We start from the raw sequence: 15,473 nt of genomic DNA, 5'->3' as shown, positions 1-15,473 counted from the left end.
TCATGACTTTTCTGTTTCCACTATAGCACACTACCTCATTAAGCACAAAAATTGCAGGCCCCAAATACTGCTGTAATGTTGCCAAGTAGATGTTTTTTTTGAAGATGAGGAAAAGGAGTGTCTTCAATGATTTTATGTGATATGATACCACTACAGTCCTTTGCGAGCTCTTTTGGGTTACTTTTTATTTGTATTCTGTGGGGAGACTGTAATATATGCTACTCAGTAAATATCAAAATTTGAAAATATCTAAGTGTTCTACAGTGCTTTTATGCCATTTAATGCAGAGTTTCCTGACGTACCTCACATGCTGATGTGTCTCATTTTATGTGCATGGCAAATTAGCTGTGAAGTACATGAGGTTGGACTGATGGGTTTTCCTGAGACGTAGCCTGTTGCTGTTTCTTTGAGTCAAGTTAGTGTATCTGAGATATTATATGTCAAATTATGCCTTCCTGATTTTGCCTAGGGTTTGGGGGATATAAACACTGTAAAATCGATTTGGGCCAGTGGGAAAACAAAACAAAGATACAAGATAGTGAAAGAGACTGTACTTCAACTGTTTTTGTCTTCTATCTTCACTCCTCAGGTAGCCCAGAATCAGCACCTCTCATTTTTCTCCCTGTTTGCTTTTTTAAAAAATTAATTAATTAAATAATTAATTTATGGCTGTGTTGGGTCTTTGTTGCTGCGCGCGGGCATTGAGTGAGGCTACTCTTCGCTGCGGTGCGCGGGCTTCTTATTGCGGTGGCTTCTCTTGTTGCCGAGCACAGGCTTCAGTAGTTGTGGCTCGGGGCTCTAGAGCGCAGGCTCAGTAGTTGTGGTGCACGGGCTTAGTTGCTCCGCGGCATGTGGGATCTTTCCAGACCAGGGCTCGAACCCATGTCCCCTGCATTGGCAGGCGGATTCTTAACCACTGTGCCACCAGGGAAGTCCCTCTCCCTGTTTGCTTTTATTTTCTGTTGAAATCATCATGTGTAATGAGTTAATAGTCATGGTTCTATATACTCTTGTGCTAACTGATCAAACCTTCTCTCGAATTTAGGTCAGCGTGAAGGGTTTATAGCACACCTAGAGGTGTCCAGCAGAGGAAGGCTAGCTTTGTTTCCATTTATAGTCATGGGTATAGTTTTAAGACTCCAGCTTTATTAATTAAAGCAAGGTATGTATGTATGGGGCTTTGGGACTTGTCACCACAGACCACCTTCTTCTGCATCAGACACCTCTTTTCAAGACTGTCTTTTTCCTGGGCTAACCATCTTTTAGTTTCTGTTTTTAAAGTGTATTTACTGAGGATTACTTTTTAACCAGGTGTATGTTCGAAGGGCTTATATTGCCTATGAGCTTAACAGTGTACAACACCGCCAGCTTAAGGACAACACCTGCGTGGTGGAATTCCAGTTCATGCTGCCCACATCTCATCCAAACAGGTGAGTTTGAGCTGGTGTGTGCACCTGAGCCAACCAGAGCTCTATCAGGAGAGTTAAAGGGAGGGTGGGGGTGGGTAATGTGTGTGACCATTATGTACGGTTTTTTAAGCTAGAAATGTAGAGCAGAAGATGAACATGTTTAAACCATGAGAAGAAGAGCCTCTTGGTGTCCATTTCTTTTTTTATTTTTTTGATCTTTGATCTGGAGAGATAAAGTATGGTCTAATTAAGATAGAAGTTTAGGATTACTCCATTCATTTTCTTTTTTTAGAAATTTATTTATTTATTTATTTATGGCTGTGTTGGATCTTCATTGCGTTGCACAGGCTTCTCATTGTAGTGGCTTCTCCTGTTGTGGAGCATGGGCTCTAGGCACATGGGCTTCAGTAGTTGTGGCACACAGGCTCAGTAGTTGTGGTGCACGGGCTTAGTTGCTCCACAGCATGTGGATCTTCCCGGACTAGGGATTGAACCTGTGTCCCCTGCACTGGCAAGCGGATTCTTAACCACTGCGCCACCAGGGAAGTCCCTCCGTTCATTTTTATTGATACTTGTATTCTGTCACTGAGGAGGCATAGTTCTTTCTTTTCTAAGTTGGAAAGAATTTACTGGCATTTTACTTGCTGGAATTTGGCAGAAAATCACTTTTTTTTAGCAGTTTAAATCAATGGAATATAAGCATATTTTGGGTGGAGTGCTTTTCTTTTCTATATGTTTGCTGTAGGTTAAGGTTATACCAGAGTCAATTTCATTATCTCCCTAAAAACAGACACATGAAGTGAGCAGTTGAAACTCAGTTTTTAAAAATCACACTTCAGAAAGCAAACATAAATTCAAGTAAATTACTTAAGCCATGTTAATTCCACTAATTTTCCCTTCCTAAGCCCTTTAAAAAAATACAAACGTACATATGTAAATTTGTTTCCAGTTCAACAGTAATACCAAAGTATTGCTTTGGTTTTAAGACAAAAATACTCTCTTGTAATCTCATTTATTTTTAAAGTTTTCTGAGGCAGTGAAAACTTAGGAATTTCACCCACACGTATGTTCATCTCCTCCCGTATTTTCATTCTTTTCAGTAATATCACAGGAAATATAAATAACCACAGCCAATCTTAAGCTGCCCCCCTCCATTTCTGCTTTATGGCCTTTGGTTCTTCACTTTTTATTTCAAAGTACTATGTCTTTGGGGATCCTTAGTTATAGACAACAGAAATGGTTTTGTTCCAAATTGCCACTTCACCCAAAGCAATAGAAACTCTTCCTACCTAGAGACAAAGAAGTGTGTGCTGAGACTTGCGGCCACTGGATGCCACTGTTGATCCAGCAGAGGTCAGCAGATGAGCAGTAGCATCTTCAGAAAAAGTACTTGTCTTCTTTGTCTGAGAAGGTCCTTTCACTTCCCTACCTCGAAAATACCTTATGGCTGGCAGAGAAAAGCATATATCCTTGATTTAGCAAGCATCTCTCGGTACATTTTTGCCTCCATGGATTTCAGAATCTCATTTTCTAGAAACGAATGGCTGTCCTTCAGTGAGCGGCGAGGTACTCATGGCACACGTGGGCTCGGCACTCAGGCTTCCTTTTTTTCCTGCGTTCCTTGAATAATTGTAGAGAACTACATGCTATACTTAATGCTCTTTATAATTCTCGGAACATTCTCCTTTTCTTCCTGCTTTCTACTACCTCATCCCTTGGGGCAGTGATTTGTAGTCAGGCCACAGAGCTGCTTGTGATTTCCTTCCTTCCCTCATTGCTCCCCTTGCCTTTCTGAATTGCTCTCCCTGTCCTACTTTTAAATTTGAGGATCTGTGTCCAGTTTGGTGAGGGAAAGTCAATTGGAAAATGAGAGACATGCTTCTTAACTGTTTGTTAAGAAATGTTATTCACCTTTCCATCTCAAGGGTGTTGAACCTTGGTTATTCCTGATATGGTTTCAAAACTTGTATACCTGTCCCTCCCAACAACTGAGGTGTACACATTCCTCTGGATAAAGACCAGACCTGAACAGAACAGTAATCCTGTCATCTTTCTAAAGTCTTTCTTGGTTGTGTGTATACAGAATTATAAACTGCTGGATTATTATTATTATTGATGTAGACGTAAAGGTGAAGATAGGGAAAATAAAGGAGGAAAGAGAAAATAATCTTTGTGAAACCCAGAAAACCATTAAAGTTGCTTTAACGCTTTTTAGGTCTAAAATCCTTTTGTTAGTTTAGGAATAGAAGATGTATTATCAGATTTAATTACAGAATGCTATATTTAATTTTAGAGCATGGCTTATTCAGTTACTACAGATTTGCTACTTGAATTTAGTTTTGTAAGATTTTATATTTTCTTATAAATGTTTTTGTTACAATTTGGAGTTATGACCTTATCCTGACACCAGTTGGTGTACTGCAGTTCAATTCTGACACTTAACCACCTGGAGTTAGATCAGATGCCACAAGTTAAGGGCTCAGTTCTTCACAAAACTGCCTCTACTTCAGATGTGGCCACAAATTGGGTTCCCAGACCACCCACACTTCTGACCAACTGGCTACAAATTTGGGGGTTCCCATGACCCCTTCAGGTTCAATAATTCACTAGAACAACTTAACAGAACTCAGCAAAACACTATACTTAACTAACGATCATAGTTTTTTTAATAAAAGATACTGATCAGGACAGACAAGTGAAGAGATACATAGAGTAAGGTCTAGGGGGGTGGGTCCTGAACACAGAGTTCTTTCCCTGTGGAATCAGGGTACCTCGTCCTCCTGGCATATCAATGTGTTCACCAACCAAGAAGTTCCATTGAGCTTCAGTGTCCAGAGTTTCTATCAGGGATTCATTACAATGTCACGATTCATTGACTCATTGGCCACGTGATTAAACTCACTCTCCAGCTTGTCTTCCCTCCCCAGAGGTCCAGCTGACCCTGTAATCACATGGTTGGTCTTCCTAGTGAGTACCCCCTGTCCTGAGTTATCTCTTAGCATAAACTCAGGTGTGATCCAAGGGGCTCATGAATAATGAAGGCGCTTCTACTACTTGAGAAATTCCAAGAATTTAGAGTCTCTCTCCCAGGAACCAGGGACAAAGGCCAAATTCTTTATTATATCATAGGCCTGCAACCCTTACAGAAGAATTCTAAGATATCTTAATTTTAGCTAGTTTTGAGTCAAGTTCCAACTTTTTTTCTAACCTCAGTACTTCTGTTCTTTTCTGTTCTTACTGTTTTGAACAAGCAGGCCATAAGCATTATTGTTTCTAATTCTACAGAAACAAATTACAGGAGACTGTCTACCAGTGTTTATTCCACTCTCAGTTCCTGTAAGGCTCAAGGACACAGTTATGTCCACTAACCTCTAGATCAGTGATTCTCAGAATTATCTGCAAAGTATTTTAAAAATACACATATGGGTTCCTGGCTCTTAAGATTCTGATTAATTTTGAACCAGAGTCCAGGGGACCACTTTTTTTTTTTTTCAGGGGACCACTTTTTGAAAAAGCTTCTCTGATAATTCTGTTGACCATCTACAATTGAGAATCACTACTACTAGACCAGCACTGTACCATAGAAATATAATGCAAGCCACATATGTAATTTAAAATTTTCTAATGACCATATTTAATAGGAAACAGACAAAATTACTTTTAATAACATTTTATTTAACCCATTGTATCCAAAATACCTTTTTTTTTTTGTTTTTGGCCGCGCTGCATGGCAGGTGGGATCTTAGTTCCCCAACCAGGGATTGAACTCCCACCCCCTGCAGTGGAAGCATGGAGTCCTAACCACTGGACTGCCAGGGAAGTCCCTCAAAATACCATTTTAATACGTAATAAAAAGTTATTAATCAGATATTTTCCATTCTTTTTACAAAGTCTTTGAAATTTAGAGTGTGTTCTCTACTTCCAGCATGTCTCAATACAGGCTAGCCATATTGCCAGCACTTCCTAGCCACAGAGACAGCTCAACCAACTGTAGACCAAGAATTAATTAGGACAGTCACACTGAGTCCTCTTTGTTTTATGTTAATGGTAGTATCCCTAGGAGAGATTTTTGTTTTCTTTTTACAAACTTTTATTCTTATGTTGCTTATTCTTAGTAGTTACAGCAATCATCCACTTCTGATACTGTAGATATACTACAGTGTTTTACACATGCTTTAAAAATTGTTCAGTGAGAACAGAGAACAGGCATATGAATACACATATTCTACATATCTAATGCTAAACAGAATTTTATATTTCCCCAATATTATATTTGGGCTTCACAAACCAAAAATTCTTGGGGGAGAAAACACATACATTCTATAACCAGTTTTTGCATTTTCTTCCCTGGTACTTGGTCTTCCCATTTCTAGCCAGACATTCTTTTTTTTTTTTTTTTTTTAAATGTTTATTTATTTATTTATTTGACTGTGTCGGGTCTTAGCTGCAGCGTGCGATCTCTTCGTTGCTGCGCACGGGCTTCTCTCTAATTGTGGTGCATGGGCTCTAGAGCGCGCGGGCTTAGTTGTCCTGCAGCATGTGGGATCTTATTTCCCCGATCAGGGATCAAACCCGCGTCCCCTGCATTGGAAGGCGGATCCTTTTTTTTTTCTTTTTCTACATTTATTCTTTTTTTTTTTTTTTTAACATCTTTATTGGAGTATAATTGCTTTACAATGTGTTAGTTTCTGCTTTATAACAAAGTGAATCAGCTATACATATACATATATCCCCATATCTCCTCCCTCTTGCGTCTCCCTCCCACCCTCCCTATCCCACCCCTCTAGGTTGTCACAGAGCACCGAGCTGATCTCCCTGTGCTATGCGGCTGCTTCCCACTAGCTATCTGTTTTACATTTGGTAGTATTTATAAGTCCATGCCACTCTCTCACTTCATCCCAGCTTACCCTTCCCCCTCCCCGTGTCCTCAAGTCCATTCGGAAGGCGGATTCTTAACCACTGGACCACCAGGGAAGTCCCCAGACATTCATTTGAAGTAGACTAAACTTGTCCAGCAAGTCCTTGGGAGTATCTTTCTAAGCTGTATTATCAAAGCAAGACTACAGTCTCTTGTTGTGTATGGGGTCATCTAGTGGAATTCTATTCCTGTGGTTTGTTTTTGACTAGTGATTTAGCCCCCGTGGGTTGGGATGAAACATGGCTCTTTGTCTGCAAACTGACAACAGCAGAGTATTTTTTCAGGAAGATGCCTTAGATGCCACTTGGATTGAAGACCGTGTCCCATTTGCACGTTTTGATTTTTAGAGAAGCAGGCAAAACACAAGCAGCTGCCATTGCAAATAAGTGGAGCAGCCTCTGAGAAGGGAGAAGAAACCCCCTTTTTAGCACATTTGGGCAATTAGTACGTGGCCAACATGTTTGGTACCTTTTTGTTTAAATTCATTGTGGGACTTTGTATTGCTTGACATTTTCTTATACTTAAAAATTTTTTTTAAATTTTATTGTGGAAAGAACACTTAACATGAGATCTACCCTCCTAAATTTTTAAGTGTACAATATATTATTGTTGATTTTAGGTACAACGTTGTACAGCAGATCTCTGGTGCTTATTCATCTTGTGGACTGAAACTTTTGTTTGACATTTAGTTACTCTGTGTTTCAGTATAATTTGACTGTTTTTTTCTAATACTCCTCACAATATTTAAAAAAAAAAAAAAAAGGCAGCAGATGACTAAACAGTTTCTTACCTCTGTGACTTTCTCATCATCCTTCTTGCTAGGCAGGCTTCAGCCAAGGTATGTTATCTACTTCCTGACCTTCTATGTAAGACTTTCAAATTTTTTATGGGAACTGTAGTTGCAACTTATTTGGCGTCCTTAGGTCTTATTCACCAGAGGATCCAGATATTAGAGCTTTACTAAAGGAAGCTCCTGGCCTAGATATACCCTTCTTAAATTCCTTTCACTTGAACAGCAGCTGCACTTGACTTAAGCATAGTAGGAAACCTATATATTTATATATGGAGCACCTATATATATGGGAAATGTGTGGATTTTTTTTCCTTCTTTATCTTCTTAGCATATAAGGACTATGTCCTATTGCATGTGAATTTTTTTGAGGGGAGGGGATTTTTGCTGTCATTTTTTAAAGATAGCCAGTTAGCAATTGTCCTTAGAGGAGAAATGGGGGAGTTTCTTCAGTCTTTTTCTTGGTGCAGGAGTAGTCAGGATAGCTGGTCTGCACTAAGAGAACATTTTATTATTATTCAGACTTTTAGGACTTAATTCTTTTGTCTAAGATTCCATCAGGCCAGCTCTTTAGTGAGTTCAACCAGTATTTTACATGGATTAATCCTGGAGCTCAGACTGTTATCATTCAGCATTCCTTTTTCTCTGTCTTCTTCCAGCAGGCTCAGGGTTTAGAGCCCGAGGTGTGTGTGTCTTTTTTCTCATTCTGAAACCCTAGTTTTAGCACTCTCTGGTGCTGGTGATGGAAAAGCTTGTTACACTAAAGCCTCTTCCTGAATGTATTTTTGACGATTCATCAAATCGTTTGACATTCACGATTTTACTTAGCTTTGGACATATTAAGTAACTCAGAATAATCTGGAAACAATTTCTTTAGTCAGCCTATGTATTTGACCTTCTAAAATATTTATACAAACATATGTAAAGTCTATTATCCCATAAACTCTGTGGCTATGCATATGGCTGTGCATATTACGACATTCTGGGAGTATGAAATTTAAAACTCCAAATGATTTTCGTAAGTAATACATATTAGTGAACATAGTTCATTTTTTTAAACTTTTAATCTGTGATGCAAATAAGAAGCACCACAATTGATGCAGAAGATGGAAGTCCATTTTGATGTATATTTCTGTACATACATGATGGGTGAAGACTTGGATTGGTGTTTATTTCCACCTATTTCTTACATGGAAATCCATACTTTAGTTAATTTGAGTTGCACTGCACTTTCTCTGCTATTTGCTCCTTGTGAATTTGGCCCTCTGTGTTATAATGTTTTAATTCAAGCATTTTCCTCTTCTCCTGTCTCACATCCAGAAGAGGTCGGCCGTGTTCTCCCCTGATAGCACATGTTTTGGCCATGACTGAGTTTTGGCTGCTTGGCACCTTCAGAGTTTAGCTGTCAGTGGGTGGCCTCTGGACCTTCTTTTCATGAAGAAGGTTGTGAGGAAGTTTAGAAATCAGAAGCCTTCTATGGGGCTAATCAGCAGCCCATTGCCATTCTTGAGGATTCTGATCATCTTTGACACCCAGATATTAGACCCTTCTTTGGCTCGTTCTGTGACACTCGAAAGTCATCCAACTTGCAGCATTTTTTTTAGCAGTGGGAGCACTTGGTTGTAGTTAGCAGGCCAGAATCACCTATAAATAAATAAAACTCTACAGTGCTTGCTTCCTTTATGCAGGGTAGTCTGCTGATAAGGTGCAAGCATCTGGCATAAGAGAAGATTTCAGCAGGTTTAAGTGCTTTCCTGTATCCATGGCTCAGCTTCTGGTCTCTGCTGTGTTATTTTGGCACTCTAGCCTTGGAAGATTGGAGAGTCGAGTTTAAAACTCTCAATATATCATTAGGGTAGCCCAAGGTCCCTTCTTGTCAAGGAAGACTAGCTGATTCCAGGGGGAAGGAAAAGAAGAATCTAGGGCACCTGTAAATCCCTGTAGTTTTGTGCTGTGGGTTTGTAGCTAATTATATAGCAGGCAATAGTAATATGTTGTAGCTCTCTTGGCATACTTGTTTCAGTAAGAGCAAAATCTTCCAGCAGAGCCAAGAAGGGGCTTTAAAGGGGCTGCAAATGAATGAAGCAACGATCGTTTTATTGTAAACGAAAGCTCTGCAGTGGAGTCCGGGCATCTGAACTGCAAGGAGGTGGTGGGGGAGATGCCAATAGAAATACATGGTTCAGATGTGTTTTACAGCTCTTGATTTGGATTCTCCTGCAGAAACATAGTCTCTCAAGGAGACCACCACTGGTCACAGCCAGTCAAATTGCTCTTTCTCCTATGGTACTGCTGTTAGTGACTGCTAGTGGGTTATTCAGCCGACCTCTTCTGATTCTGCTTTGCTGCCTGATTTCAAAAGATTTGCCCTATCCTGGCTCTCAGTCACAGCTTGATGTAACCACTGCTTGTTTGCATGCATCCCCATCTTTTTCATATAGGGTCTTTTTTTTCCCTTCCAGTTAGAAGGCAAAAGAATCAGGAGCATTTTTATATGCTAAAAGATTTATGTAGGGCCAGCTAGAATCAAGAAAAATGAAATTCAGCTGGAAGGGATGGTAAAAGGCTCAGAGAACTTGTGACTGCCAGAGAAGTTGGTGTTCCTTAAATAAAGAGGGTTCAGCCGGCAGGCAGCAACTCTGACTTCGCTTTCATATTGAAGCAGGCTCTCCAGCCATTCTAGACAGGCAGGTCAGTAAAATCAGAGGTGACTTAATGCCGAGCACCTCAGAATTCAAAGGATTTCTCTTGTCCTTTTTAAAATTTAGTCTATATTGATGTGGAATGCTAGCCTCAGGAGCTGAGATGAGAAAATGCCAGGTCTAGATTCTGGTTTTATGACACCATATTTCGCAGTGTCCTTGGAAAGCTTCCCCTTTGGTTTCTCAGTTACCACATCTGTAAAATGGAGCTAATCTACTGGAAGGAAAATGATTGTAATATTTTTCACCACATTGTGAATGAAGATTCATCATCGTAAGTGCTCTGAAGAGCCTAAACAGGTGTCTTACAAATGAATTTATACTCCTTTTTTGTATTTGAAAATGCAATTGATTGCCTTATCAGAGATTGAGAAATTTATTTTTGCGTGATGAGTATGCAGTGAAATGTGGCAGATTTTATTTTATTTTTAGCTATAGAAGTGGGATATTTGACTCATACAACCTCTATGTTAGTTGGTTATTTTTGTGCAGACCACTGAGCTAGCTTTCTACTGTATCACAAGAGTGTGCAGTATGCCACATCGGTCATTTTCTTAAATTGATCAAATAGCCCCTGTATAGAGTTACAAAATATATAGATGATTGTTATGGACATGGCTAAGTATTTACCTGGTAGTAGAGAGTTTAACCTTCCTTCTCTGCTCGTCTCCCTGACAGACCCACAGAATCTTATTCTATTGATACCAAAGGGGATAAGCTGACTCTAAACTTACCTCTTATGTGATTGATTTGAGGGCAGTCCTTTAAAAACTGGAGATGTTGGGAGTTTTGTTCTTATCCCATACTGTGTAGATGGTGCATGATTCCTATAACAAAGCAGCAGGGGGCTTCCCGTGAGAGCTTGAGGATTGCTGATGGAGAAAGGCTGGCTTTTTGTTAGTGGTGTTCTTTTCAATTCAGGCCTTTTTCTGCTGAAAACTTGGCCCTCATCCTGTGAAGACTCCCTAAGGGATTAGAGTAGTCACAGAAGCAGTGAGACCATTTTATTAGTGTAAAAAATTGGTTAACAGTTGAGAGAGATTATACTGGTTTCTAAATTCGAGAAACCTGGATGGAAGGCGCCTGAGATTGCTTTGGTTGTAGGGTTCTTCTCTCTGAACTGAGGCTTATAGTTTAGAGACTGTGCAGGTGGCCCTTTTCTTTAGACTCCTTTTTATATCTTAAAAGGAAGACTTTCCTATATTTTCATTAGCATTTACTGTTAGTTTTCTGCTTCTGCTCTAGAACCTGTGTGTACTTTTTGTTTGTTGATGAGGGCCAAGTGCATTATAACTAAGGACCTCTTGTAAAATCAAACTCATTCCCCTGAATGAGAGGCTCAAAGACTCCAAACAGCAAAGGTGCGGGTTTTTGCACTCGGAGGTGGCTCTTGCTGCCTTATGAATTTGCTCTGGGATACAGGTTTGATGCAAAGAGCATTGCTACTCACAAATCACACGAGGTATACAGTTTGTGTGCAGCGATATGTCACAGCTCTTTATTTATATGGCCGGCTCAGTCTGTTCTGCTCCTTTCACTGCCATGGAAAGTGCATCATTTTCCTCCCACTCTCCTCCTTCCACATAGCATCAGCACCACCCACTATGTTCTGCCCATTAAGTCCCCTGTGTGCCAGAAAACCCCAACAATGATTAAACGCTGATAAAAGAGTGTTAGAAGGTTAGGATAATCAACCCATCAACCCCCTTACAGGACTCCTAAATTGTGGGTGGTAAGTATAACTTTTCCCTTTTAACATTGAAAATAAGGGTTTGATTTTTTTTTTTTTTTTCAGTTGAGGAAATGACTGAGGTCAAATTAAAGGGGGGAAAATAAAGCATTGGTGTCAAAGACCAAAGAGAATGCAGGAGACTTGCTTTTCACTTTCCATTCTTATCCTAGTCTTTCTTTCACGATTTGGAAATATTCTTTCTCAGGAAATTCTAGGGCTAGCCAAATTTGGGTTAAGGTTTTATTTATGGAAGGCCTAGAGATTTTAAGCTTACAGCAATTTTTAAAAGTCATTATTGCCCTAAATTCATTTCACTTAAAAAATATTAATTAATTCATTTTTAACAGTCTATACCACTCTTGTCATAGAATCATTAATCATCACATTCCTGCATGCTTTTCAGTTCCTTTAAGCTCCTATGGCACAGAGTACACTCCTTTCCTATACCACCTCCTACCCCCATCCCAGCCCAGTCAGTCTACAGGAGGAAGAACAGGGTTAAAGAGAGTTAGAAAAGGGAACTGGGAACCCAGATGCCTGGCTTCTTTTCTCTAGAGGAGAGTTTGTAGGTTCATCACACATCCTAGAAAATCAATTAAGGTGGGAGAGGCTGTGGAATCAACTTCTCTGAACCTCCTTATTGCATTTTTAGTAAAATAGGAACAAGTTAAGAAGATTCTCTAGGAATTTTGTCGAGAATTATATTTCTTGTTGAAGCTTAAGATAATATACCATATTATACAGCTTTAATTTTCATGAGCCTGTGGTTTATCCTCTGAATTATTATTTTGTAATAGAGCTATAAAAAAAACTCCATGGTAAATACATTTTAACCCTTTCCATCAACAGCTGCTGTGGTGAGGTAGGTCAGGAGGCATGCCTCTTTGGAGGCACCCGGGGGGTTGAAGGGTAATGAGCACTTAATTATGTCTGCCGAATGCCAGAGCTGCCAAACTGGGGCTCCTCACGACTGGTCTGTATCTGCTCCGACAATTCTTTTATTATGGCTTTCACTAACCTATCAATAACTAACTGTGGTTGTTTAATTACAGAGGGAACATCCCCACGCTAAACAGGTACCGTATATTTAGTTTTTTTTTGTTTTTTGTTTTTTCTCCAATTAAAAGCACCTTTTAGGAAAATTAGGGAAAAAAATAACACTACATTTGACAAGCTAACATGTTATCTTTCTGCTAGGGAGTCCTGAGCTCCCCTTTGGACATACTAAACTATTTTTTCTGTTTGGAAAACATGTCTTCAGCTTTTCTTCAGCCATTCAAAAAGCAATGCTTGAAAAGCCTCAGTATGGAACAGCTCCCGTCTAGCTGTGTACAATAGGGGAATCCTCTGCCCCGATGTTCAGCTTTGCTGTAAACATCTTATTTTGCTAAGTTCTCTGTTTGGGACTTTCAGAGGAGAAACCCTTACGGTTACTCCTATCCTGGCAAATTGTTCATCAGTTTCTCAATTTATAGTTTCTCTAATTTGCTTCTCCTTTTAGAGGAACACACACGCAGAAATAGCTGATCTCATGTTTTATCAGTTTGTTAGCTATTTTTCTATAAAGTGTTATGATGCTATGAAAGTCAAGTTTTATTTCAGACCTGTAATGAGATTACATTGGAAAAGTGTATCTGAAGTTTTGATGTGTGTAGCCCTGTGCAACGTTTCCAGACCAGTAGAACACAAGTGATATTTTAATATTTTGAGTTCCTTCTGCTCCTGAGCCAAGCAAGGCAACACAATGCAAGTTTGAGAGGATAGCAGTTCTGACTGGAATCCGTCAAGTGCTTAAAGCCGTAACACGCTGGTGCTGACGTCTTTGTAGATGATCAGTTATTTGTTGAAATATTTATAGGCTTATGTTTATTTTGTCCCTCTCCCTTTAAATATTAAGTAATCAAAACTGTGTATAGCTTTTGGCATCCAATTTGGATGGGGAGAGGAAAGGGAGTGTTTTGTTTGGTCCTCTCGTCTGCTCTTGAAGAGTGGGCTTGCTTCACTCCTGCTTGCCTTTAGCTGTCCTGGTCCAAGAGCATAGCAGTGGGGGAAACTGAAATGTGGGTATTTCCGATGGGGTTCAGTTGAGTGAAAAAGATTCTTAACCCCATGTCTGCCACAAACATAGACTGTTAGCGTCTTCAGAGGGGTTCCCTTTAAGGGTTATCTGGATTCTCTTTCCTGTCTAATGCCAGGCAGGAGGAAAAGATACAATGCCTCACAAACTTGCTCCTTTACTAAATATATTTGGTGATCCTAGAAAAGGCTGATAGCACTTCTGAGTTCATACAGCTCTGAATCCCCGTTTCTAGTGAGCACCATTGCTTGATGTGTGTTTCATTTGTCGGTTTCATTCATGGTATCAATGGTGTCCTCTCCCACTCTACCTTCTAGTCCCTGGTACTGTCAAAAGTGGTAGTACTTTTTCATAGTCATCATTTACCAAAGGAATAAAAACCGGGAGTGTCAGTCTCTGATGGTCTGTGTGAGCAGCACTCCCATTGTGTAAAAAATTCCATTGCCTTTTATAATTACAGTTTGCAATAGAGTACGGCATGTACCCAGATCTCTAGCCCACCTTGCTGGCTCTCTTCCCCCCTGCAACACTGCAGGCAGTGCACTTCAAGGAGATTTTTGAGCAGCTCCCCGAAGTTCAAGTGCCATTGCCTTGCTCTGAACGTGCTTCGGATCAGTATGCCAGTAACATGTCGGGCAAGTCCTGCAGGCATCCTTTAGTTTGGTCCTTCCTAACAGGCTGTCCTGATTGACTGGGCATCACAAACACTTTACAGTAGTATCTCTCAGTACATACTGTGAGGTGCATCAAGGAATATCCAGATTCATTACGTTTTTAGATTGAACAAATCAGTTCTCTTTGAGCATTTCCATTTACACTTGTTTGTCATGCTTACACATACTTTGAAACCCATGCTCTGCCCTTTTGTATCTTGCTGGGTTTCATTAAGGGCTTTCAATGAAGATATGTTTACTTTGGTATGGAAATGTGTTTAAATATAAAAAAGGAAATTTTGCAAAACTGTCTCTCTTTCAAAAAGGGAGAAGCTGTAATCCTCATAACTGCGCTCCCCATCAGCCCATTCAAGGAAAAAATAGATACCTCAGTAAAGTTCCTTTTACAGATTGTTACTTGTTTCTCTCTGATGAGTTGTGTTTTTTATAATGATTTACTAAACCATTCCAAATGATGTAGAGTTGTTGTTGACATGCATATATCTATCTGTGAATACTTAATCTATTACAATTCCTAGAGAAAAATGCCTTAAGTGTTGCCTAGTTACAACTCACTTGGCTTGTTTACATCCTTTTAAAAGAGGGGATGTTTTAAGGAAGGGGAAGATGCAGGATGGTTTTTAACCCCTATGTGCTCTTCATTCGTTAGACATGTCATGATGTCATGGTATTAAAACCACCATGATATTCCTGACAGTCCTTAGATTTTTATGTGGAGAAATTTGGGGGGGGGGTTGGTAAAAAATATTGTTTGTGTGAGGGGAAATTCCAATGGAAGGGTTAATGTGAATCTAGCAAGACAGCCTTATCTATAGTGGGTAAAAAACCAAACCTGCTCTGCAACCTGACCCTACTTCAGTTTCCTCCCAGCTCCTTTTCCCTGTTGTGACTCTCCCAGCCCTTGTTCCTACTCTCCTTGTCTAATGCACTTGATTGATTTACCATTTAGAATGTCCTTCTCCTCCAACCTCAACCACTATGGCATGACTCATGTAGCTAGTGTCAGCGACGTGCTGCTGGACAACTCATTCACTCCACCGTGTCAGCGGATGGGCGGAATGGTCTCTTTTCGGACTTTTGAAGATTTTGTCAGGTAAGGCACCATGGAACTGTGTCTATATGAGGGGAGCCTTGGGCGTCTCAGATTTCTGCCAAATGAATAGAGGTCCCC

General features: G+C 39.9%; 1 protein-coding gene across 4 annotated transcripts in view; it reads left to right on the top strand.

Annotated features, from left to right (window-relative positions):
• ACACA (acetyl-CoA carboxylase alpha) overlaps positions 1 to 15,473 on the top strand; it is a 203,418-nt gene that overhangs the window by 141,293 nt on the left and 46,652 nt on the right. For 3 of the 4 annotated variants that reach the window (XM_082373890.1, XM_082373893.1, XM_082373892.1), the window contains 3 exons: positions 1,312 to 1,430; positions 12,604 to 12,627; positions 15,252 to 15,395. In XM_082373890.1, the coding sequence (XP_082230016.1) occupies positions 1,312 to 1,430; positions 12,604 to 12,627; positions 15,252 to 15,395 (287 nt within the window). The remainder of the gene's footprint in view (positions 1 to 1,311; positions 1,431 to 12,603; positions 12,628 to 15,251; positions 15,396 to 15,473) is intronic. The other variant, XM_082373891.1, reaches the window with a different exon arrangement.

Source organism: Balaenoptera borealis (genome assembly GCF_965194805.1).
Source record: "Balaenoptera borealis genome assembly, chromosome: 20".
NCBI lineage: Eukaryota > Metazoa > Chordata > Mammalia > Artiodactyla > Balaenopteridae > Balaenoptera > Balaenoptera borealis.
This window is presented reverse-complemented; position numbering and strand designations above follow the sequence as displayed.